General features: G+C 36.3%; 2 protein-coding genes across 2 annotated transcripts; one reads left to right on the top strand and one right to left on the bottom strand.

Annotated features, from left to right (window-relative positions):
- Window positions 1–23: 23 nt before the first annotated feature.
- On the top strand, window positions 24–17,236 carry LOC131955527 (eukaryotic peptide chain release factor subunit 1). Its single transcript, XM_059319688.1, has 12 exons — window positions 24–448; window positions 6,352–6,527; window positions 6,605–6,744; window positions 6,838–6,976; window positions 8,635–8,825; window positions 9,456–9,585; window positions 10,392–10,547; window positions 12,180–12,244; window positions 12,425–12,497; window positions 14,579–14,653; window positions 16,543–16,904; window positions 16,993–17,236. Exons 1-11 carry the CDS (start codon window positions 351–353, stop codon window positions 16,629–16,631), a joined length of 1,332 nt encoding a protein of 443 aa, XP_059175671.1. The 5' UTR covers window positions 24–350; the 3' UTR covers window positions 16,632–16,904; window positions 16,993–17,236.
- A 931-nt stretch (window positions 17,237–18,167) lies between these two features.
- LOC131955761 (acylpyruvase FAHD1, mitochondrial) lies at window positions 18,168–25,606 on the bottom strand. The gene is made up of 4 exons (XM_059320010.1): window positions 25,307–25,606; window positions 24,276–24,372; window positions 19,765–20,001; window positions 18,168–19,656 (listed from the first exon to the last, which is right to left on the bottom strand). The coding sequence occupies exons 1-4, from the start codon at window positions 25,369–25,371 to the stop codon at window positions 19,408–19,410; spliced, it is 648 nt and encodes a 215-aa protein (XP_059175993.1). The 5' UTR covers window positions 25,372–25,606; the 3' UTR covers window positions 18,168–19,407.
- Window positions 25,607–27,293: the final 1,687 nt, after the last annotated feature.

Raw genomic sequence — 27,293 nt, 5'->3', positions numbered from 1 at the left:
GCTGCGTGCTTGACAGGATCTGTGACGTCATTTCTTTCACATGGCTCTAGCAAGACAGTTGTGTGACCAATAAAGGATGTTGCACCACTATTAGACATTTACCATTGTTTACGTTTTATATTCTCTACATAACGTACACGCTAGAGAACACATTTAATTTACATAAATTTGTGTATTGTGTCTATTTTTCTAATAATATTTAAACGTTAAATAAGATAGACCTTTTTTTAATTTGAGTGGACACCATACTTTGACTTCTCAATAACAAAACCACGCCATACGGTTTTGTCTGTAGGATCGACTGTTGTCGATCAAAATAGTGTTTTTTAGTAACTAACTTCACATTGGTGATGGCCTCCAACGGAATGGATGGCGAATCAAGTGCTGATAGAAATGTTGAAATTTGGAAGATTAAAAAACTTATCAAGAGTCTTGAAGCTGCAAGAGGGTAACTAAATATTCACACTTTTTAGTTTTAGACTTCAACTAGCCTAAGGGCTAAGGGCCTAAGTTACTAAAGTTACTAAGTTAAAATTATAGTTTCTTAAGGCCTGCCCTATGAACAACAATGTCAAAATCCATTACAACACTCACTGCCTGCAGGTCTAGATCTAGAAATCTCTTCTTTCTAGAATCTAGGTCTATTATAAATTGATATCTAATCTAGATCTAGCTAAATTGTACATTATTTCCTGGTTTTACAGTACAATGCTTTAGAGTAGGCATTTCGACTTACGCTGTTTTGATTCGGTAGAACCACAGCCGGACTTTTTCACCGTACTTGTTGAAATTCGCCATTTTCAACATGTTAATTCTCGACATCGGAATCGAAGAATAAAATGTATTCGATATGACTGTTTGAGTTGAATTTCATCTTTTATACATACTAATAAATGAATTAGCTCCCGTTTTACATTGTCCGATACCGAAAGCGATCAACGATAATAGCGAATATTTGTCAATTTTAAGGGTTTTTAAGTACGGGGCAATGAGGAGTAGCGCGATAAAACTCGTAGGGTAGGAACGAGAAAGCGTGCGTAATTTCATAATGGAGGCCGAGTTACGAGATATTAATAGATATGCGCATACGATGTTTTTTAATAGCTGTTTGTTTTTAAATGGACTTACAATAAAATGGGCTTTAAAATAAATATAGGCCTACTGTAGATCTATATCTAAATTATTAAATTAAAAATGGAAAGAATGTAATTAATTGCTGCCTAAATAAAATTTTAAATTAGCCAGATTTTTATTAACCTTCTTAATACCAGGTTAACTAGATCTAGCAAACTTTTAACTAGCATTAACGAATTGCAGATAGATTATAAAAAGGCATTTTCAAGTAGAAATAAATCTAGATCTACATTTATTGCAAACAGTTTTTAAAAAAAATAGAATCTAGATCTAGTTGTAAATGCCAATGGAAATGAAAACACTAAAATAATATTGGGTCTAGAGATGTGTAGGCTAATATTAACATATTTAAAAAATCTATTAGGCCTAAATGTAAATACTGACAGGCCTATCTAGATCTATAAAGGGCCTAAATTAAAAATAACAATGCCCAATTTTATAAGCTGCACTGCATTACAGTTTTACAACTATAATAGAAAAAAACATGAACACTTTAATTAATGTCATTTTAAGAATTTATCAAGGATACGTCAACTTCAGTAGGCCTAAACATTTTATAAATAAGAATACTGTGAAATGTCAATCTTTGAGTTTTAGCACATCTCAACACTTTTCATCAGAAACATTACAAGAACCAAAATTTTCTAAATTAATAATATTTTTACATTGTCATACACTGACACAAATCCAATGTTTATGGCAAATCGTTAAGTATCTTGATCATATTGTGCTGTATTTGTAAGTTCTAACTCTATACATTACCTGTACAATATGTATACTAGCATTCTTATTACTAACACCAGAATCAATATGTAAAGTTTAATCTTTATTTTTATAGTAGCAACAAAGAAGTACAATATATTAACCTGTAGTTAATCATCATAGTCTAATTGCGCTGTACAATATTCAAGTTCACTATTTATAGTTTTCCTCTAGCTATGTTTATTTTACTTGCATGTTTGTATTTTTTACATTCTCTAGTCCTAATATTTATAATAGTTTCATGATGGTATATGGAATAGCAACCTAGCTGTGCAGTCTGGAAATCCTCTTATGGCAGTAACTATAGAACAGTGCCACACCCCTTAATTTGACTTCATTATTTCTAGTTATCTCTTTTCTAATTTTTATTTTATTTGTAGACTTTTATTGCCTATATCATTGAGTACAAATGTGCAAAGTTTTATCATTGTATCTTTAATAGCAACATTGGTATGCAAGTTTAAAGCCAATAACACGTCTCGAATGAAGGTTACAATGAAACATAACAAGTTAAACACATAACTTTGAAAATTCATATAAATAAAACTATTAGGCCTAGAATGATAAATTTGGTATTTTTATCAATAGGATTAATGTGTCCATTTTATAATTCTATGATAATTAGGAAAAATTTCCCAATTTGCCTACTTTAGAGTTAGAATTTAGAACTTTAGATATTCTTGCTAATTCTAAAAAATTTACTCAATTTTCAATTTAAACATGACCGCTGAATAATTTACATCCATATTTAATTCATTAGGCACACATTTTTAGAGGGTATTACCTCATTTTAGACTAAATTACTTAGGCCTAAGCTATTTTAAAATTTACTGCTGTTCACAGTTATGGCACGACACCTTTCCATTACAACCATATTATATCACCCTTATGTTTGAAACCACAGCAAGCCACAAACTGTGTTTGACTTTTTAACTGGCTATGCACCAAGGTTCCTCACAAGTGATCACCAAATAGCGCTCACATTGTTTTTAAAAATGAATAAATTTGGTTGTCATTTTATTGGCCTATCTTATAAAAAGTGGCTTGCAATGTTTGATTTATTTTTCATAGACTGATAAACCTAATAATGCTTCATTTTGGAAATCATGTTTGTAGTCTTGAAGTTATTTAAAAAGTTCTAATTTTAAAGAAACCGTTTTAATATAGCCTTCACTCTCCAAAGCAAATTTTGATATGGTTTTCTGGCATATAAAATATAGCCCTGCTACCTGTAGTTTGTTATTATAACGCCAAAAAAGAAAACCCGCCATTTCACCTGTAGTAATCCTTTTTTTAACGTAAGTTTAGGAAGGTACTGGAACTAAGATGAAAAATCTGCGGAAGTTATGCGCCCGGTGTGGATTCCTCCTGGTTAGTGAGCAATCCTAGTTTATAGGCCCTATAGGCCTACATTCCATAGTCAATATTTTCTTTAACATAGAGGAAAATGGGGTTCTCAATAGTTAGGACGTACATTTTTTTAGTGTTACTCTTGCTGTGAGTAGATCTACTCCATCCCATTTTAAATAGAGACTCGAACTAGACTATATTCCCTATATTTGATCTAAGTGTATAGATTTTCTAAATTACTGTATTTACAAAAAAATATTGTAGATCATCTACTTCATGTTTGAACCTCTACAAGCATGTCTAATAAATCAAATTTAAAAAATTCAAGTGGGTGACACATTGCCTTTGACATTCTGCCACAGTCGGCATCAGATCCAAAGAGTCATCGATTAGAGAAGCAGCTTCCAAATTGGAATCCCTCTTTCTACTTAGCATGATAAATTTAAATGGAGACAGCCAGTCGTTGCCTACAATTAATCTAATTAATTGGATTTATTAAAAGTGGCAATTTGGCATTAATCATGGTCTATAGTGCAATACTAGCAGCGATGCAATTACTTTAACTAGCGATCAGCCCCAAACTACCTCTCAGTTGACCATCCCTGTCATGTCTGATAACCAAATCAAGACATGTTAGCATTTTTCTTCTACTTCATTTTACCACTGACTCAGTTTCAACTTATGCCCTAATTTTTTATCCTAATTTTTTATGACAACACACTGAATGACCGATCTTAATGCCAATACATGAAGCTGAGTTGAACTCTAAAAGAGTTTTGAGTTTGCCTTTTTCTTGAAAGGCTTATCTAGGAATCAGCTTGTGTTCTTTTTTCCAAACTTGCCGGTACAAAAAGATCTGAGTTCTCATTTCCTGGTGGGGTCGGCGTGGTCGAGTCGGCAAAGCTCATGGTTGCTAAACCGAAAAGTCTAGAGTTCGAACCCTCGGGCAGATGTGGCTCGTTAGCTGGGGACAGCCACACTTCTAGGAGAGAAAACTCCAAAATCAAACAACTGCTGCCTTGTAGTTTGTTCTTGGTTGGACAAAGGCTATGGAAGCAAATCCAAAAAAAAAGAAAAGCAGGCTGAAATCGGAGTCAATGGCCTCAATGGCGCATAAACAGTTGACACGTAACTCTTAATTGTGTTGGAGGCGTGGTCGAGTCGGCAAAAAGCTCATGGTTGATAAATTTGAACAAAAGTCTCGAGTTCGAACCCACTGGCAGATAAATCTCGATCCCCTTCAACACTAATAATTAAGAACGAAGAAGAAGAAGAAGAAGATTTCCTGGTGAGGAGGAGGATTTTACCACTGTTAAACAGCTCTCCCTCCTTATCGCCATTAATTCCTGGGAAGTGAATGTCCCTGAAAAACCACAAATGAAAGATAACATTACAGTGGAGGATTCTTCAAATAAAGGTCCCTTTTGTTCATATCCACAAAATGTAAGGGCACAGGTAAGAAAAAAATATGGCCAGCCATGCCAAATCTTGTAAGTGGACATGAATTCAGAGGCATTAATAAAGAGATCAAGAAAAAACTGAGAGATAAAAGTTGGGCAACAAATTAGTAGTCCAAATAGAGAAAAAGTGAAGCAATATCAGAAGATGATGAAAGATGGAAAGAAAAAAATATCTACAGAAGCAAAGAAAAGCAAAAAGGATGAAAAATTTATTTATTGAACATATTATTGAGATTCAAGAAAATAATCAGTGATCATAACATCTGCTTTAATGTTGTCATGTTAAACACGGATTAGTCCAATGGATGGATGTTATTCTGGCTGTCATCTGATATATATTGGAGACAATATAAGTCTTTAGGTATTGTGCAGTGTTTGTGATTCCTGGTTGCATAGATGTTATAGACACAGTAAAAGATTTAATTACGTAGCAACTGTAACATTTTAGCTTTGTGTGCAACACATTTTGCCCAGATCACTAATTATCACACATTTATTTCAACCTTAAAAATGTATCTGTTCTATAATTTTCTTCATTTACTGTAAATTTATGTTCCATTTTTAGATCTAGAAAAAAATCTAGATGTTAATAAATTTAGTTATCTTCATTTTTTTTTTTTGCAATCTATCAATTTATAAAGCAATCATTACTGTTATAAATTGTAAAATATATATAGAATAAAATTTGCTTTGTAAGCAAGCAAGGGCAGGTCAGCAAATAAACAACAAGTCTGCAAATAAGATCATCACTAAGAACATTAATTTTTTTGCCAGATGTGTCTACAAAAAGCTGCTGAAAATTATTCAGTTCAGGTCCTAGATCTTATTTTGAGGCGTACAAGTTTTACTAATGATTATCAATATAAACTCTCTTTTCTTAAGTCCATATCAGGTAGCATAGAGTTTATTTATTACCTCAGAAATCTCATTCCTATATTTTTGCGATTTTTCTTCTTTCATAAACATAACATCACCTCACTAACTTTTACTAGAAAATTATATACACTTGAAAAATAACTTGTTCTTTTGTTAATTTTAAATATGCAAACATCAATATATTTTACCATCAAAATAAAATTAAAGGTGTTCTGAACAGAACATTTAACTCAAAGCAATAGCTGCAGTCTTTAACATGCTTATCTATGATTGTTTAGTTAACATCAAACATACAGCTAAGATTTAGTAACGGTGACAAGTTTAAGCATCTGAGCTTAGGCCAAATAAATTAATTTAAAAAACCACCACATAATCATATTCTATAGTTTTTGCTACTAAAATGTTTGTTCAAATGTTTAATCTATTCTATATTAGGACAGGGGTCGGCAACCTTTTGAAGCGCAAGAGCCACAAGTTACAATTTTCAAAATTTCCCTGATTTTAAAGAGCCACTAACATTTCTTTATTTCAAATATTTTATTTTTTGATTAAGATTATTAGTATTTGTGCAAGGAGCTGGAGAGCCGCATCTTGATATCAAAAGAGCCGCATGCTGCTCGCGAGCCGCAGGTTGCCGACCCCTGTATTAGGACACTACAGCAGAAAATTATGATTCCATATATTATATTTACAGACAGTAAAAGCATTTAAAAGTTTTACTTGGCACAATTAAAAATGGGTCTTATTACTTACTTACATTTTTCAACAGAAATGGCACAAGTATGATTTCTTTGATTATTCCACCAAGAGATCAGATTGCTCGTGTAAATAAAATGTTAGCAGATGAATTTGGTACAGCCTCAAATATCAAAAGTCGAGTCAACAGACTGTCTGTTCTTGGTGCCATCACTTCTGTACAACAAAGGCTTAAACTATACAATAAAGGTAAGAGATTTTTCTTTGTAGTCTAAATGTATTTCTTGTTTTATATTGAAGTTACCTCACAGAGTTTAATATTGCAGTTCCTCCAAATGGGCTTGTTATATACTGTGGTACCATCATAACTGAAGAAGGAAAAGAAAAGAAAGTGAACATAGACTTTGAGCCATTCCGCCCCATTAACACTTCTTTGTACCTATGTGACAATAAATTTCACACTGAAGTAAGTTATTTTACCCACACAAGTTTTCTCTCTGATTGATGTCTTATGTCATTAAATGTTTACTCACGGATTTCTTTATTAACTCATTTTCAGGCATTAACTGCCTTATTGGCAGATGACAACAAATTTGGCTTTATTGTTATGGATGGTAATGGAGCACTTTTTGGCACCCTATCTGGAAATACACGAGAAGTTTTGCACAAATTCACAGTTGACTTACCCAAAAAGCATGGTAAAATTTTGCTTGTTACATTTTTCTTTGCACTGTATTTAAGTTTATTTCTTCATTGGGTCAAGACTAGTAATACTTACTTTCTGAATTTTTTTCACCCTTGATTACGCTATGGTTTGCTTGTAGTAGGTACCCCAAACTTGCCAAAAATGGATTTTTTTTTTAGATAAGCCTACCTCCCGCCAAAAGCAGAATTGTTCCGCTTTTTAAAATAAATCGTGTCCTGTTCTGCTATCCCGCTTTCTTTATAGTTTGCTCCACTTTTCATAAAAACAAAGAAAACTAATACAGGAAATTGAAAAAAAGAGCATGGAAAAGTGATTATCTCCTTCTGGCACAGATTTCCGTTTACTAACAATATTTGCCAGTATAGTTTAATACTAGATCTATTAATAGATAATGTGGACAAGTTAGCTTCTGAACGTTCCTTTTGGTATTTGCAATTGTAGATTAAAATTATGGCCTAAATAACATGAAGGGAGAAAAATACAATAAAATCATGACTAATTTCTACATCTAGATATTAATTTATTAAATCTATCTTGAAGAATGTGACTATCTTGTAACTACCAAACTAAGACTTTTACTAGGTAGGCCTTTACTCCTTAGCTTTAACTTATATTTTATATTTCATACGAAGCCTTTAACATCTGTTGTTCATATGGCCTATAACATAGTAAGGCAGGAATAATCAAATAATGTTACATTAAAGCTATGGTTTTTATTAGGGGGGGGGGGGTCTCAGGTTACTGGTTAAATTTAAAAAAAAAATTTAAGCTGACATTAAGCAGTAATTAGATGTAGCGTATATATAACTAGAGGCCTACTAAAACACTATACCTACACTTGTATGTATGCTACTGTGTGTATAATGTTATCTGCACGTATGTTGCTCGTTTTGGCAAAAACAAAAAACAACCTCAAGTTCATAAAGCTCGTAACTTTTATACCTAAAAGAGCTTTTAAGTCTCGATCTCTCTCAATTAAAATTCAAAATCTCATTTGACAGGGAGAGATACACATTTACGAGCAAAATAAATTGCTTTGAACATGATTCCCACTAATAACAAAAAGCATTGTGATTATTTGTTTCTTGCTTTAAAGATGTAGCAGTTATATAAATTATAATTATTTTACTAATAATATAATTTAATTTAGCCCTGGTAGCCCATGGTTATTAATATTCAAACTACGTTTTAACAATTTGTTACTGATTCTAATAAATAACTAACCGTAGGCTTCATTTTTTAAAAAAATCCACTATTTAACAAAGGCCATATTTTTATTTAAGCTAGCCTACATCTACATTATTTAATACAGATATTCACATTTGGCATGAAAAATACTAGCTGTCAAGAACTATAAGTTAATGATCTACTTACAAGCCCTATTGTCCTACAGACATATACTTGAAACCTCATTCTAAGAATCTTAGTACTATTTGGGAAAAAAACCTAAGCTCTTGTGTGACTGATTAAAAAAACAATTTGGAGTACCCACTCAGGGATTCCTCAAATTAAAAACTCATCCAAATACTTAGTCTCCACAACCAATTCAATTTATTTAGATTAACTAATGAGATTTAGTTGTGTGAAAATTTCTCTTTAAGAGACCATCACAGACCAAGTTAGTACATTTCTCTCTTTTTGATGTTTTAGGGAGAGGAGGACAGTCTGCGCTCCGTTTTGCTCGTCTTAGGATGGAAAAGAGACACAACTATGTTAGAAAAGTTGCAGAAGTGGCAGTTACGTTATTTATTACAAACGACAAGCCAAATATTGCAGGATTAGTCCTCGCAGGGTCAGCAGATTTTAAAACAGAACTTAGTCAGTCAGATATGTTTGATCCTGTAAGTCCTTTAGCCCTAAAATGTTGCAAAGTTTGGGCTTTTTTTTAATAAGAATTTTAAAGCTGTCTTATTTATATTTCTAGAATCTAAATTCCAATAGTAAATTTTTGTTTATTTCTTAAATAAACAATGTTGCATGCATAACTAAGTTTTACTCTCATGGTTGCCACAGAGGCGGGAGTTTCAACATAAAATTATCTCGTTGGGAAATCTTGCGTTTGAGTTGTGAAAACTTCATATTTATCAAAGAAATTTAAAAAAAAAAGAAATTTGTAGAAATTTCTCCTTTGTAATTTATTTAAAACAAGGAAATGCTCATAAAATTTGCTTGCCTAATTACTCTTTGCCATTGTTTTCATCTAGCATTTTTCATTTATTAAATAAGCTGAAATATAGTTTAAGATATAAAATAACAAATGGGAGTCAGGTACCCTTCAGGATTGGGTAGACTCTGACATACTAAGAACTTGAACGATTAATTCAAACGAGACTTTCTTATGCTCTACTGCTCCGTCTACCATTTGTGTTTGAGATAATCTTTAAGTATTTTTATAAACAACAAAGTAAGCATGCGCTTTAAACACAAGCAGGTCCTGTTTTTTATCTTAATATTGTTTTTTTTTTTTAAAGCGTCTTCAAGGTAAAATTATCAAAATTGTGGATGTTTCATATGGTGGTGAGAATGGTTTTAACCAGGCTATAGAACTTGCAGCAGATTCCCTGGCAAATGTCAAATTCATCCAAGAAAAGAAACTGATAGGTTTGCTTGATTATTTTTTCTTCTGGTCCCATTAGTAAAACCACAAGCAGCACAAAATTACTAGGTTTACACCAAAAGTTGTTTTTTTTTTTTAATTTAGCCTCCATGGTTTTTACAGGGATGTGACTTCCGATTTTTAGCGGATATCTGATTTTTCCGTTTTTATTTTTGCCGATTTTTACTTAGTTTAAAAAATTAGGGAAAATAGAAATGACCTCCATCGAAACAGCCCACATGCGCATTCCACATATCTCTATTTAACTACTTAGGTAAAACGGACAATCTAATACTGGCATTTCTTTTCAATATGACGATTGTGCTAGGTCTGAAGGTGCTAGATTAAGATTAAATGTAGATCTAGGTCAAGAATCAGAATTTCTGTGCAATTCCGAATTTTTAAGAACGCTTATTTTTTAGTCCAATTTTTCCACTGATATTTCCAGTTAAATATTTTGATTATGCATGACTTGGAGGTTTCCATATCTGACATGTTTGGAAGTACTAGTACACGGGTGTAATGTTCCCAAATTTATAATTGTGTTGCACCACTAACGGACTATATCCGGTATATATATAAAAAGCACAGACATATTTATAAAGATATTTGAGAGAACCTGTTATCCGGTAGATTATGATCTGTGGGTGTAAGGGTACACACATGAATACTGCAGCTTATTTTTTATGTTAAACCTAATTGTAAATAGTGTAGTTTTAAGTTATGTCGCTGTTTGGTATTGTTTTAAAAAGTGCCTTTGTCCCCATTTGATAAAACCTAGTAATACTAAAGCGATGTTTGAAATGTTTAGGAAGATACTTTGATGAGATATCTCAAGACACAGGCAAATACTGTTTTGGAGTGGAAGATACACTGAAAGCTATGGAAATGGGAGCAGTGGACATTCTCATAGTGTGGGAGAATTTGGATATACAGAGATTTGTTCTGAAGAATCACTCCACAGATGGTAAGTCATTAGATCTTGTACAATAAACATTAATGTTATACCAATTTATTGTGAAAGTCCAGAGATGCGGTTCATCTAGGAGAAAAACACCAAAAACAAACCACTGCTACCTTGTAATTTGTTCTTGGATTGACATGCTAAGGAAGCAAATGCAGAAAGGAAATCGGGATGAAATCAGCATGTCATATGGTGCATAACCTGTTGCCACGTAATACTTAACTGTTTTGGAGGAGATCCTGTCTAACATTACAATTAACCCTTTACAGGCCTATGCACCCGCTGTCACGTTGCTATGTATAGTACGCTTATTTACAAATAGTAGCGGAAGTTTAGTTGATAACGAGATTTTGAAGATACCGGCAGAAGGGAGAAATAATAAGCTTTATTTATAATGTAACCATTGAAAGTAGCTCCAGAGACTACGTTGAATTTGTTTTTGCATTTAAAATAAAAAATGTATAGAAATTAAATTAGAAGTAGTGTTTCGTTTAAGTTTTTACTGGGATTAGTGTTATTTTTATGAAGTATAAGTATATTATTATTAGCGCAAGTGTGTTTTTCTTTCCCAATTATTTTTAAATAATTGCCGTGGTTGAAAAAGGTGTCATCTTTTCTCCTGGCCTTGGTAGTAAAATACTTTTGATGCCCAGGCCGGTAACTGGTTAAGAAAAAGTATACTGACTAAAACTTTTATTTTAACTCTTTAAGACCGTAACGGCGCTTCAAGCTGTCAACAGGGCAGCCTGCCATACCGTAACGATGCTTCCAGCGTCTGATACAATTTTCTCTATTTAATTAGTTGTTTTTCATAATCCAAGATTTTAATCGTAAATCTAGGTCATGACACCGCTTGAGCGGCTATTTTTCATTGTATTTACTTCTTTTGGTTTTCTCATTAGGTTGATTTTGTATTTTATAGAATTATTTTTTTTTAAACAACTAGCAAAACTGCATTTTTTTAACACTGCAGAATGGCGTTCAGCAACCGCATCAAACCGTTTACATTGCCGCATTCCAAAATAAACCAAAATCAAAGTATTTTTATTGAAACTAATTTGAAAAGTAATTCTTATCATTAATTTTCCAGTCAGAGCGTAATTTTTGCCTGAAAAAATCTTTATTTTTTCTTCTTTAAAACTAAGTAATTATCTTTCTTCAATAAATAAGTTACTTAAAATTTATATCAGTGCGTAGGGCATACAATTAAGTTTTATTTTTATCAATGTGTGAGGTTTAAATCAAGGGGTAAAAAGATAATGTCCATTTAGCCACAGGGGTACTGGGAAAAAATAATTACGGGCTTAAAGAGTTGATTTCTACCATCTCCCTATTTAATAAAACCTAGAGATACACATTTTTAATCCACTAAAAAGCGATAACAAATAGTATAATATCAAACATTAAAACAAAATTATTGGCTGCAGTATGCATCAAATGACCTCTTAATTCATTTTGTACAGAATGTTGTTTTACAAGTAACTTTTCTATTTGATTTCTTAACAGTCATACCTTAAAATGTTGAGATGGTCTATACAAGAAAATAGTTCGCCAAAATTTGTCTTTGTAAGGAAAAGAAGATAATTAACAATCATCTTTACTTGCAGATTCTAATTTGTGTTGTTTTAATTACAGAGGAAAAAATATTACACTTACGTCCTGATCAAGAAAAGGATAAAACTTATTTTACTGATAAAGAAGTGAGTTTTCTATTTGTCAAACACTAGCTTTATTTCTTGCTTTCATTGCCAACCTTAGCCCATAATCCTAACTCTGATCCCAACCATAACAAAGTCTCCATGAGAAAATACTTTATAACACTGCCATTGTATGTTCTGTACTAGCTGCCTCTGATTGCTTGCTGTGAACTTTTATTTTAGACTGGAGTAGAGCTGGAGTTGATAGAGCAGATGCCACTCCTGGAATGGTTTGCTAATAATTATAAAAATTTTGGTATGTATTTACTTTACATTTGTTTTCTACTTATTGATTGAGTTTAAAGCCGTAGAATTTTATCCTTGTCTAGTGAGTGTTTTTTTTCCTGAAATTGGTTGGGGTGCCACTTTTCTGGGATATCGATTGCAGATTTTTTAGACGGCTACCAAGTTGCGGGGCTAAACTAACATACATAAATGCATTCAGAGATATTTGCTTAGGCCTATCTGAACTTACTGTGACCTTATCTGTAGTCGAGTGGTACATCTAGGTCTGTAACTGTTAACTTTGCAAGTAACCCAGAAAAAAACAGCAATTTATTTATGTCAATGTTTATTGTGGGGATGAAAAAAAGTAATAGCTGTTATAGGCTTGAAAAGATGGTTCCAAATGATTGTTGCCAGAAAGCATATTTTTCAACCAAAATTGAATATTTTACATTTGTGAAATACTTACAGAATGAATTCTGGTTTTATTTAGGCTAGTAATATAATAGCAATTTAGCTAAGTTATTTTGAATTTTGTTTAATAGAGTCAGGGTGTTGTGGTGATAGGGGATTGTATATTATTTATACTACTTTCAGTTTTCTAATACCTACAACTTGAGTACTGTTTCTGTTAGAAAAAAATTCATAAATAAGTAAAAGATCTAGTTCTCTGTTCTCTCTTAAATTTTGAGTAATTTCTGTTGAATGTAAGTAGTACTCTACGTGATTTCCGATTTTTTTATAAAAATACACATGAATTTATATTTCAAACACTTCTACCAGACAAAGTTATTTTAAACTTTTTACGTAGGTCAATATTTGAAGACAATATACTGTGACATAAAATGTTACTTAATTAGATAATTAACTCTGAAAATTTAATCAAGGTTTTCTTTATAAAGTACTAATGTTTTCACTATTATACAAACGTTTGCTGTTCAATTGGTGCGCAATTCTTTTTAAAAAAAATGTAAGTATATAAAAATCATGTCTATATTTGAGTTGCTATTGGCCATAGTGTTCTATTAGAATATTCTAGAAAGTTTAGTGGAGATCCACTATTAATGTCGGCCTTAGTGTGGATCATTTCTTAATCCTTTGAACCCTTAGATCCTGAACCTAAAATACTTATTCTACTGAGCTGAATGTACACACAAGACTCAATAAAAAAAAGTAAACTACAAATATTACTACAAGATAAACATTTTTTCATGAATTATCGCTAATACTTTGACTTATTATGCCGTTCATCTGTTTAGGTATAACCTTCTTTCACAAATTGGTAGTTTTATACATAGGTGGAATGCAGATTGTTGGAATTTTATATTCATCCTCCATCGTAATTCTAAATGATATACACAACAATTTAGTTAATGGGGACAGCCATGAGTTGAACAGTACTACTTGCGTACTTTTTAAATTTCTCATTTTTTTATATGCATTGTTGATCTGGGGAAATTGTCTAATACTGATTTATCCGTCTATTGGGGCATAGAGATTTAAGACTTGGCTGATAAATCCATACCGCAGGTTCAAAAGTGTTATTGTTTCTGAAATTCCACAACATGAACTTTTAATATTCCTTTTATGTTATCACGTTTCTCGTGGGGGAAGGATGTTTATTTTAAAATTGCCGTTTAGCTTCAGGGTTTCCAAGTTTTAGTTCAAGGATTTAAAAATTTTGGGATTGATTTTCAGGATTCTTTTTAAAATAAGTTACACACCTGGGTGGTCAAGCATTGAACCAAATACTGTTTTTAAAAAAACTAGAGTTAAGATGAAACAGAACACTGCATTTTATAAATACTTTAAAATAATCTGTTTAGTGACAGTAACGTTAATTTTATTTTTATATATCACAAGTGGGTAAAATTCTTGGCACCCATTGCTAGTGTTGAAAGTATGGTGATTGTAGGTAAATAAAAGTAAGTTTTAAGTGTTGTGTTGTATGTATGGTGATTGTAGGTAAATAAAAGTAAGTTTTAAGTGTTGTGTTGTATGTATGGTTATAATGGGTGAACCCTGACAGATATCACACATACTTGTATCCAAGATGAACTTTGTAAAGTGGCATTATTTTTAACAGTTGATAGATGTTTATTTTTCCAATAGGTGCAACCCTGGAAATCATCACAGACAAATCTCAAGAAGGAGCTCAGTTTGTTAAAGGCTTTGGTGGTATAGGAGGTAAGCTATGTAATTTTTAAAGCAGGTATTTTTGTAAGTGAACTACTTCCATTTAACTGATTACTGCCTAGGAATTAATTTAAAAACCAATATATTAAATGATCAAACACAACACATTTGTATCCATCATAATTCATTATAATTTTGGCAAATTCCAAAATTTAAATTTTCTGTAAGTCTCTTTAGTCCACTGTCTTTACTACATAATCTCACATATGTAATAGTCTCAGTAGGCCTACAATATATCTACAGTTGTGTATCAACTTCTCTTTTTAAATTGTTAGCTACCATTTCCTGCAGCTTTTAGATCCATTTGGTAAACTTGTATTAATTTTGAGAGATACAATACTGGAAATTATTAGTAGCATTCAGCTTTTCTTAAAGCATAATAAATGATATGGCTACTATCAAATTAATGATTTTTTTTTTTTTTTTTTTTTTTTTTTTTTAATTATAAGTATTATTCCAAAATGGTTTTTAATTACATAAATAGAATTTATGCACTATCTAACAAATTAGTTTAATGATGAAAAAAATGCTTCTAGTATTTCAGTCTATTTTTATTAAATAGTGATATTTTTAAAACTGGAAAACTAGTACTTAAAAGTAAGTTTCAATGTTATTTTAGAGTAATGCAAATAGTTTTTTTTTTTTTTAATGTCATGGTCTTGTCTCATCTCTGCATAATTTTAAAACTTAATTATTTCACATATATCAAAAAAATAATAAAAAGGAATTTGTAGGAAAGAGATTGCTTGTGGCATCAAAATGTAGGTAGTTAACACCTTAAATTTACTGTCTATATAACAGATATTTGTTTTTTAGGCCTGAGATTATTTTCTATTTTAATAAAACAACAATTTAAAAAATATTTCAATCAACATGAAAGGTTCTGTAATTTTTTCAGGTCCTTCAGTAAAAATAACTTATCTTTTTTCTTCAGCATAAATGGATTGCTTTTAAGACTGGTTTACAAAATCACATTAATAACAGTGTTAATTCTAAAATTTAATAAATTGTTCTGCAAATGCTGACAGATTAATTTAATTAAAGGAAAATTAATTAAGCATCAAAATAATAGCACGAATTTATGTAAATGATAAAATGTAAAACCAATGTTGCACAGAAGTAGGTTACCCCTTAACTCTTAAATTGATTATTACTACTAAATCAGTGATACTCTGGAGTCAGGTTGGTAGAGCTGATCATTGCTAAACCAAAAAATCTTGATGTCCTTCATGAGGGTTCAATCTAGGAGGAAAAACTTTAAAATTTATACAACTGCTGCCTTGTACAAAATGGAGGCAAAAAAGAGGCTGAAAGTCAACTGCCTTTATGGCGCCTACCAAGTTGACATATTAAATAAAAAATACTCAAGCGTCGTAGGCAATCTCTACCAACAATACAATTGAGAACAAAAAGCAGAAAGTGATACTCTTTAAAAATTTCAGTCGACTTTTTGCTCAAACAACCACGAGCTTTACCAGCCAGCTTGACCATGCTGATGTTAAATTGAGCCTATCTCCTGAGGTATTTTTCTCAATTTGAAAACTGGCCTACAGCGTGTACTCCCAGCAACGGACAAATATGCAAAACTATGGATTTTAAATTATAACATAGAGCCACAAAAATTTTCCTTTTTCAAGGCTTTAGAAAAAAAAATATTATATTTTTGAGTTAAGTAACATTTTGAGGATTGACTGAGCAATACGCTATTTATTTAGCATAAGAATATTGACAATATTAATAAAAAAAAAAACCTCATTAGTTAGATTTCAAAACAAAATAAATTCCATATTTTCCACTGAACTGTTTTTGTATTCAATACTGTCCTACTAAGTCAGCTTTGGACAGTGTTATGACATGAGCTCTGTTATTTTACATTTCAGGAATCTTGCGGTACCAAGTTGACTTTCAAGCTTTGGATTCTTCACTGCATGATACATTGTATGAAGAGTTTGATTTGGATGATTATTAATACTTTGTTGTATGATGTGATGGACTTGGAATATATTCAAGTTGATGTTATAACCTTCATGAGAGCTTGAGCTATTCCAGGGTCATATGGCTAATGGTTGTACATCTGGCTGTTGTGTGATTGTGTGGGCATAAAGAATTTAGTTCCTATCCTGTGAGAGGCCATCTATATACCTTTTTAAAAATACTTTTGGTACCTATGCATGGAATAATGCTGCTGAGTGCTCCATGAAATTATTAACTGTGTAATAGGTCTGTCACACTGATGTGATAGGTCTGTCACACTGATGTGATAGGTCTGTCACACTGATGTGATAGGTCTGTCACACTGATGTGATAGGTCTGTCACACTGATGTGATAGATTGATCATACAGGTAACTTTGATTGACAACCTCCATCCTTGGTGTATATTTATATAGATGGCCTGTTGTATTCTTTCTTGCATAGACAAGAAAATGTTAACAAGCCATTTGAAAAAAAGAGCTGTTAATTTGTTTATTTTTCTGATGTAAGGGGAAGCTTGTAGTGTTTATTGTATGGAAGACAGATTTCAACTTTAACTTGTAATTGACTCTAATAAAAGAAGCAAATGCTATTTATTGCCATTTTAATTGATGCTGTTTTTATTTGGGTTCTATGGGCAACTGGGTACAGATATCTGAAAATAAAATTGACTCAATGTCTCTACCTGTTAATGCTTTATTTACAATTCTAATTAATTTGTTGACTGGTATCCATGTAGTCATATGGTACAATATGGGGGGAGGCATATTTGAAAATTGTTCATGAATGGTGCATCTAGTTTCAATAAACTAAGTAAATTTTATTTTGAAAAATCTAGATCAGACAAGTGCAATTACAATTAATAGCTTATTTTCACAAAGACAAGCTAGTTACTGAGGCTTAGTTACTTAGAGCTGGGAAGGTTTGAAAATTTAAAACTGCTCCATTTATAGTTATAGGGGTCTCAGATCTTTTTTGCAAGCTCTTATTAAACTCACTTCCTCAGTCGTCTGAGCGAAATTTTGAACACTTCTGACAAATACGATTCGTAGTTGGTACATGGGTCAAGACATGAAGACAATGCATCATGACATTAATTTGACTTAATTGGATGCCTAATTAATTTTTTATGAATTAAAATTTTGACCAAATTAGTAGGCAGTTCTATCCAACTACACACGCGTCATCACGTTCAATGGGCCCACAATGGTTTTTGCAAGCTTTTATTTAACTCACTTCCTCTGTCGACAGTCTGTCTGTCATTAGTTTAGATCGAAACGCCAGAGCGAAATTACAGGCACTTGACAGATATGGTTCTTGGTTGGTACATGGGTCAAGACATGAAGACAATGCAATCTGAAATTAAATTTGACTTAATTGGATGCCTAATTAATTTTTTATGAATTAATTGAAATTTTGACCAAATTAGGCATTTCTATCCAACCACACCACTCGTGTCATCACGTTTCAATAGGCACGCAATGATTTTTTAGTCATGTAACTCTTATTGTGAATAAAAAGTACTAAAAAATGTTTTCATAAAAAACGTTTTAATAACAAGCTTTTGTGTAATAATGCACTAAAAAGTAGAAAATAATTTATAGACTACTATTTAAATAACTACAAAAATGTACAACTATTTAAATAAACTGGGAGTGATCTCCCCTACACTTTCTTGAATATTCTTATATAACTGATTATAACACTATGGGGGATGGCAACTCAGGGATATAGACAATATTTGAAAACATTTTTAACAACTTAAACTTTTTAAAATAGAATATGGTAGAAAAAAGAATTACACACCAAGTGAACGCCAAAACAAAATGTGCATAATATTTCGGGATGTTATTAGTACTTTATAAATTCACAAGCGTTTATTTGAGAAATCGGAAATTGCGAAAATCACTACTTCCTGTCAACGGAAATTACTCAAAATTTGAAAGAAGGCTGAGAAACAGAACTTTTACTTATATGTGAAATTTCATTTATCTATCTGAAATAGTACTCAAGTTGTAGGCTTTTGAAAAATTAAAAGTAGAAAAAGTTCCACTTCTGGTTATCGGAAATCGCTAAAAAGTTGATATGGATCTACAAATTTGATATAATACTTATACTTATATATGAAATTTCATCAACCTAGCTGTACAGACAGAATTGCAAAGTCCAGTTTTTCTACTCGATTACGCGTAAAACGCTGAAATTTTAATAAATAAGGATTTAGAATTTTTGCCCAATTTTTTTTTTGCACGATTACAATTCTTTCTCTATAACCCTAATACGAGAAAGTAAAAACTAAAGAAAAGAGTGGGTCACTATTAGAGAATTTGAATCACATCTTATACACTAGTTTCTGTCAACTGTGATGTCCAGTCATTGGAAGTAGCATTATATTTCTACTTTGGCTTGTTTCAACAGTATGACCATTGGGTCAGTGGGGAATCTGCAAAAAAGCAGAATTTATGTATGGACGATCTCTAATGATGTGTAAATGTTATCAATCCATGTAAATATGTCAGTTACATTAAATGAACAAGTACCACACATAGTTGGCTGCCTTTTAACACCTGATATTGATATGGAGATTTTAACAATATTTTCTTTTCAAGGAAGGGACAGTAATGTCAGAAGTTCTACATCCCTGCACTAGAGCCCAATACAGAACTAGGCAGAAAAATATTGTACCGGTTTATTAGAATAAGGTTGTGACTGGTTACAGCTGGTTGAATCTATCTTCTGATTGTTGGTAAATTCTAGTTAAATTCCATTTCTGTTAGCTCTCCACTAGAAATTGTACAGTGATGATGTCCCCTAGTCCAGCCTGAATGACGTCCCCTGGTTGTACTTGGGAGACGCCAGCAGGGGTTCCTGTAAGGATTAAATCCCCTGGCTCCAGCGTGAAATACTGGCTAGCATAGCTAATCAAATGCTCCACAGAAAAGATCATATCCCTGGTATTGCCTTCTTGTCTGGTCTTGCCATTCACTTTGAGCCATATATCGACGTTATTTGGATCTGGGATCTAGAATTAGAATACATCAGGGGTCTACATGTATAGGATGAAAGGATTATAGTAAATAAATTATGGGTCTAAGTCTAAGACATAGAAAGAAAATACTTTATCTCTAACCTTTTCTTTTTCTATAAAAGTACTAACTGGACATGAAGTATCAAAACCTTTAGCAAGAGACCATGGGTGGCCAGATTTTTTAGCCACTGACTGCCAGTCTCGAGCTGTCATGTCCAGGCCAAGTGCAAAACCAGCAACGAAATTCAATGCATTTTCCTGTGTCACTTTAGTAGCACGGGCCCCAATCACAACTCCTAACTCAACTTCATGGTTCAGATCTTTGCATCCTTCTGGTATCTGCAAAAGTCATTTGTCTAGCTTCAATCAGTGAACACAGAGTTTGCTATTTACAAAAATTAGCTGCTTGGTCCAGTCTTGTGAACGAATCCTCGGGCAGATGAGGCTCGATAGCTGGGGACAGTCACTCTTCTAGGAGAGACAACTCCAAAACCAACCTATTGCTGCCTTTTAGTTTGTTCTTGGTTGGACAAAGGCTATGGAAGCAAATCCAAAAGTAGTTGGGTGTTTGATCAAATACACACAAATTTTTTTAAAAGTTTCACTTAAAATTTAATTTAGCTTCATGTCTGGCTAACTTGACCTGATGTCAACACTCCTTGGTCCCCATTGTTAATGCTTACTGAAATACTTGAATGTTAATCAGATGTCAGGGATCAAATGATATGGGTTGATTGGCTAGCTATGAACCAATTCAGTGAGGCCTAACATTGTTTTCTCTGTAAATCTCAAGTTTGGTGCCAGATGCAGGTGGAATCATATAGTGCACAAAAGATAACTTAGCTGGACACTTTTCTCCACTCAATTGGCTCACTCTCACCACAATCTCACCACACAGTCTCACTCTACCCTCAGTCTCACCCTACCCTCACAGTCTCACTCCTACACTCAGTCTCACCATAGAGTCTCACCCTACCCTCACAGTCTCACCACACAGTCTCACCCTCCCCTCACTGTCTCACTCCTACACTCAGTCTCACCACACAATCTCACCACACAGTCTCACCCTACCCTAACAGTCTCACCCTACCCTCACAATCTCACCCTACCCTCACAGTCTCACTACCCTCACAATCTCACCACACAATCTCACCACACAATCTCACCACACAGTCTCACCCTACCCTCACAATCTCACCACACAATCTCACCCTACCCTCACAGTCTCACTACCCTCACAATCTCACCACACAATCTCACCACACAATCTCACCACACAGTCTCACCCTACCCTCACAATCTCACCCTACCCTCACAGTCTCACCCTACCCTCACAATCTCACCACACAATCTCACCCTACCCTCACAGTCTCACCCTACCCTCACAGTCTCACCCTACCATCACAATCTCACCACACAATCTCACCCTACCCTCACAATCTCATCACACAATCTCACCATACCCTCACAGTCTCACCCTACCCCCACAGTCTCACCCTACCCTCACAGTCTCACCCTACCCCCACAGTCTCACCCTACCCTCACAATCTCACCACACAATCTCACCCTACCCTCACAATCTCACCACACAATCTCACCCTACCCTCACAGTCTCACCCTACCCTCACAGTCTCACCCTACCCTCACAGTCTCACCCTACCCTCACAATCTCACCCTACCCTCACAATCTCACCCTACCCTCACAATCTCACCCTACCCTCACAATCTCACCCTACCCTCACAATCTCACCCTACCCTCACAATCTCACCCTACCCTCACAATCTCACCCTACCCTCACAGTCTCACCCTACCCTCACAATCTCACCTCACAGTCTCACCATACCCTCACAATCTCACCTCAAAGTCTCACCACACAGTCTCAATACCCTCACAATCTCACCCTACCCTCACAGTCTCACATCACAATCTCACCACACAATCTCACCCTACCCTCAAAATCTCACCACACAGTCTCACCCTACCCTCACAATCTCACCACACAGTCTCACCCTACCCTCACAATCTCACCCTACCCTCACAGTCTCACCCTACCCTCACAATCTCACCCTACCCTCACAGTCTCACCCTACCCTCACAATCTCACCCTACCCTCACAATCTCACCACACAATCTCACCCTACCCTCACAGTCTCACCCTACCCTCACAATCTCACCACACAATCTCACCCTACCCTCACAATCTCACCCTACCCTCACAATCTCACCCTACCCTCACAGTCTCACCCTACCCTCACAATCTCACCACCACACAGTCTCACCCTACCCTCACAATCTCACCCTACCCTAACAATCTCACCCTACCCTCACAGTCTCACCCTACCCTCACAATCTCACCCTACCCTCACAATCTCACCTCACAGTCTCACCCTACCCTCACAATCTCACCACACAATCTCACCCTACCCACACAATTTCACCTCACAATCTCACCCTACCCTCACAGTCTCACCATACCCTCACAATCTCACCCTACCCTCACAATCTCACCACACAATCTCACCCTACCCTCACAATCTCACCCTACCCTAACAATCTCACCACACAATCTCACCACACAATCTCACCACCACAGTCTCACCCTACCCTCACAATCTCACCCTACCCTAACAATCTCACCCTACCCTCACAATCTCACCCTACCCTCACAATCTCACCACACAATCTCACCCTACCCTCACAGTCTCACCCTACCCTCACAATCTCACCCTACCCTCACAATCTCACCCTACCCACACAATCTCACCACACAGTCTCACCCTACCCTCACAATCTCACCCTACCCTCACAGTCTCACCCTACCCTCACAATCTCACCCTACCCTCACAATCTCACCCTACCCTCACAATCTCACCCTACCCTCACAGTCTCACCCTATCCTCACAATCTCACCTCACAGTCTCACCATACCCTCACAATCTCACCTCACAGTCTCACCACACACTCTCACTACCCTCATAATCTCACCACACAGTCTCAATACCCTCACAATCTCACCCTACCCTCACAGTCTCACCTCACAATCTCACCACACAGTCTCACCCTACCCTCACAATCTCACCACACAGTCTCACCCTACCCTCACAATCTCACCCTACCCTCACAGTCTCACCCTACCCTCACAATCTCACCCTACCCTCACAATCTCACCCTACCCTCACAATCTCACCCTACCCTCACAGTCTCACCCTACCCTCACAATCTCACCTCACAGTCTCACCATACCCTCACAATCTCACCTCACAGTCTCACCACACACTCTCACTACCCTCATAATCTCACCACACAGTCTCAATACCATCACAATCTCACCCTACCCTCACAGTCTCACCTCACAATCTCACCACACAATCTCACCCTACCCTCACAATCTCACCACACAGTCTCACCCTACCCTCACAATCTCACCACACAGTCTCACCCTACCCTCACAATCTCACCACACAATCTCACCCTACCCTCACAATCTCACCCTACCCTCACAATCTCACCCTACCCTCACAATCTCACCACACAGTCTCACCATACCCTCACAATCTCACCCTATCCTCACAGTCTCACCCTACCCACACAGTCTCACCCTACCCTCACAATCTCACCTCAGTCTCACCATACCCTCACAATCTCACCCTACCCTCACAATCTCACCACACAATCTCACCCTACCCTCACAATCTCACCCTACCCTCACAGTCTTACCCTACCCTCACAATCTCACCACACAGTCTCACCCTACCCTCACAGTCTCACCATACCCTCACAATCTCACCTCACAGTCTCACCATACCCTCATAATCTCACCACACAATCTCACCCTACCCACACAATCTCACCCTACCCTCACAATCTCACCCTACCCTAACAATCTCACCCTACCCTCACAGTCTCACCATACCCTCACAATCTCACCTCACAGTCTCACCATACCCTCATAATCTCACCACACAATCTCACCCTACCCACACAATCTCACCCTACCCTCACAATCTCACCCTACCCTAACAATCTCACCCTACCCACACAGTCTCACCCTACCCTCACAATCTCACCCTACCCACACAATCTCACCCTACCCTCACAATCTCACCCTACCCTCACAATCTCACCACACAGTCTCACCCTACCCTCACAATCTCACCCTACCCTCACAATCTCACCACACAGTCTCACCCTACCCTCACAATCTCACCTCACAGTCTCACCATACCCTCACAATCTCACCACACACTCTCACTACCCTCACAATCTCACCACACAATCTCACCCTACCCTCACAGTCTCAATACCCTCACAATCTCACCACACAATCTCACCACACAATCTCACCCTACCCTCACAATCTCACCACACTATCTCACCACATAATCTCACCCTACCCTCACAATCTCACCACACAATCTCACCACACAATCGCAATACCTCACTCCTACCCCCACCATCAGTTGGTGTCAATAAGTAACAAACATAAACTCTAAAAGGCTATAAATGAACTACAAAACACAATGTGTAAATTTGTGGCTGCCCATTCACCCCCTCCCCTCTAACACTACTGGTTCTGTGTATGTGTTTAGCACTTAGTGCATGAGCTGATTACCTTTATGCTCTGACCCTCCCCAATATAAGCAGATGTAGGCTTAAGAAACAGGATGGGTTGACTCGGCACAGGATTTCCTAACTCTGCTGCATGTTCTCTGAAACAAATAGACAAATGGGCTAGGTCAGGGGTCGGCAACCTGTGGCTCGCGAGCCTCATGCGGCTCTTTTGATGTCAAGATGCGGCTCTCCAGCTCCTTGCACAAATACTAATAATCTTAATCAAAAAATAAAATACTTGAAATTAAAAAAATGTTAGTGGCTCTTTAAAACCAGGGAAATTTTGAAAATTGTAACTTTTGGCTCTTCCGCTTCAAAAGGTTGCCGACCCCTGGGCTAGGTCGCTAGGAAAAGCTAGGGGTTTTATAACAGAGGCGTAGCAAGAGGGGGGGGGGGGGAGGGTGGAAATCGAAAGTTTGAGGGAGGTGGGAGGGTGTAAATCAAAATTTTCCGCCGGCGCTCGGAAAGGGCGCGATTTGGCGCTACGGGATAGACTGTGAGCAATATGCCTTTATGATTACATTTAAATTGAGTTTATGTTGAGTGTTGTTTTTGTTTTTTCGTTTTTGTTTTTTCTTTGCGTTCGTTTGTGTTGTATTTAGTTTTGTTCTGTTCCCAACTTGGTACATTTAAAAAAGATTTACCGTGTGTTGTGGTTATTTTGTGGTTGTGGTTGTGTTGTGGTTGTGTTGTGATTGTGTTGTGGTTGTAATGTGGTTGTGTTGTGGTTGTGGTTGTGTTTTGTTTGTGTTTATGTTGTGTTTTTGTTTGTTTTGTTCTGTTCCAAAGTTGGTATATTTTAAAAAGATTTACCGTGGCGGAGCACGGGATGCAGCTAGTAAACTATAATAGAGTATACTATAGTCTCAGTATAAGCTATAACTGCAGAGAATAGAATAACCAATAAATGTTTTACTAGGCCTAAAGTTAGTTAGATCTAATCTAGTACTAGTATATACTATATTCATATAGATCTAGATTCTAGTAGAGAGTAGTGAGAGTAGTCATAGTCATACATACTACATAGAGTACCTGTAGTTTCGCCCAACACAAACAATTTTTTTGCCGATTTCGCGAAATTGTGTTAATCGAGACATGATTGATTATTGATTATGATTGATAATGTTGTCAATCTCAGGTAAACTAGACTTATTTTATATTTCACAACATAACAAGTAACAAGGATGTACTGTGACAAAAAAATAAAACTGTAATAATTTAGATCTAGAATCTAGAATTAGATCTCAATATTTTCACTAGATCTCTTCTACACCACACAAGTTCGACCTTTGTCCTTTGCCCTCACTGATAGTATGAAAATAAAAATAAAATGTCACTGTAACACTAAATCACGAGAGATAGACATATTAATCTAGGGGCTATATGGTGCTGCTTAAAATTTCATTTGAATTGGCCTTGATCTATATATGTAGTAATAAATCTATAAACAATAACGGTCATTATTATTACAAGTAAGTGAAGATTAAACCCTGAAATAAAAAAATAGTGAGTGTTTTTTTAATGATATAAAAGTTGTAAACTAAATACTAAACAAACATAAAATGATAAAATCTCTTAACTAACAATTCATGGTTTTTATCTAAAAGTTTACTTTAAAAATTACATTTTAGGGTTAAGGTTAAAAAAAAAGCTAAAAATCAACATTCAGTAAGTGTATTATTATTAGTCAGAAAGGCATAGAATGTTAACCTAATGTAATATACATCCAGACAAACATTTCAGACTACAACAACTAGAAAATAATAAAAATAAAATTACACGAGTTGCATATCTGGACCATCTTAGTAAGATTCTTTCTCGCAGCGGCTATAATAACTTTTAAGTCCTTTTAAATTTGAACAATATGGGAACAAAGCATCAGTTTGGCCAATAAGCCAGCCTTCGCAACCAGCCTGAGGTCTGCCACCATCCGAGGCCTATACCAAGGCCTGCCACCATCCAAGGTCTGCCACCATCCAAGGTCTGCCACCATCCAAGGTCTGCCACCATCCAAGGTCTGCCACCATCCAAGGTCTGCCACCATCCAAGGCCTGCCACCATCCAAGGTCTGCCACCATCCAAGGCCTATACCAAGGCCTGCCACCATCCAAGGTCTGCCACCATCCAAGGTCTGCCACCATCCAAGGCCTGCCACCATCCAAGGCCTGCCACCATCCAAGGCCTGCCACCATCCAAGGTCTGCCACCATCCAAGGTCTGCCACCATCCAAGGTCTGCCACCATCCAAGGTCTGCCACCATCCAAGGCCTGCCACCATCCAAGGCCTGCCACCATCCAAGGCCTGCCACCATCCAAGGCCTATACCAAGGTCTGCCACCATCCAAGGCCTGCCACCATCCAAGGTCTGCCACCATCCAAGGTCTGCCACCATCCGAGGCCTATACTGAGGTCTGCCACCATCCAAGGCCTATACCAAGGCCTGCCACCATCAGAGGCCTTTACAGAGGTCTGCCACCATCCAAGGCCTATACCGAGGTCTGCCACCATCCAAGGCCTGCCACCATCCAAGGCCTATACCAAGGTCTGCCACCATCCAAGGTCTGCCACCATCCAAGGCCTGCCACCATCCAAGGCCTGCCACCATCCAAGGCCTATACCGAGGTCTGCCACCATCCAAGGCCTATACCGAGGTCTGCCACCATCCAAGGCCTATACTGAGGTCTGCCACCATCCAAGGTCTGCCACCATCCAAGGTCTGCCACCATCCAAGGCCTATACTGAGGTCTGCCACCATCCAAGGCCTGCCACCATCCAAGCTGCCACCATCCAAGGCCTGCCACCATCCAAGGCCTATACCGAGGCCTGCCACCATCCAAGGCCTATACTGAGGTCTGCCACCATCCAAGGCCTATACCGAGGTCTGCCACCATCCAAGGCCTATACCGAGGTCTGCCACCATCCAAGGCCTATACTGAGGTCTGCCACCATCCAAGGCCTATACCGAGGTCTGCCACCATCCAAGGCCTATACCGAGGTCTGCCACCATCCAAGGTCTGCCA

Source organism: Physella acuta, unplaced genomic scaffold (genome assembly GCF_028476545.2).
Source record: "Physella acuta isolate Inbredline_101_S28 unplaced genomic scaffold, ASM2847654v3 ptg000079l, whole genome shotgun sequence".
In the NCBI taxonomy this organism is placed as follows: Eukaryota; Metazoa; Mollusca; class Gastropoda; family Physidae; genus Physella; species Physella acuta.
Note: the sequence above shows the minus strand (reverse complement) of the source record. Positions and strands in the feature narration are given on the sequence as shown.

What these genes read in the sequence shown, in the direction of transcription:
- LOC131955761 (XM_059320010.1), bottom strand. Translation starts at nt 25,371, where the DNA reads ATGTCTCGATTAACACAATTTCGCGAAATCGGCAAAAAAATTGTTTGT. An exon ending in TGTGTTGGGCGAAACTACAG is followed by an intron (nt 24,373 to 25,306) that starts GTACTCTATGTA and finishes TATTTGTTTCAG; the next exon opens with AGAACATGCAGCAGAGTTAG. An exon ending in CTTTTATAGAAAAAGAAAAG is followed by an intron (nt 19,657 to 19,764) that starts GTTAGAGATAAA and finishes TTCTAATTCTAG; the next exon opens with ATCCCAGATCCAAATAACGT.
- LOC131955527 (XM_059319688.1), top strand. Translation starts at nt 351, where the DNA reads ATGGCCTCCAACGGAATGGATGGCGAATCAAGTGCTGATAGAAATGTT. An exon ending in AGTCTTGAAGCTGCAAGAGG is followed by an intron (nt 449 to 6,351) that starts GTAACTAAATAT and finishes ATTTTTCAACAG; the next exon opens with AAATGGCACAAGTATGATTT. An exon ending in GAAGAATCACTCCACAGATG is followed by an intron (nt 10,548 to 12,179) that starts GTAAGTCATTAG and finishes TTTTAATTACAG; the next exon opens with AGGAAAAAATATTACACTTA.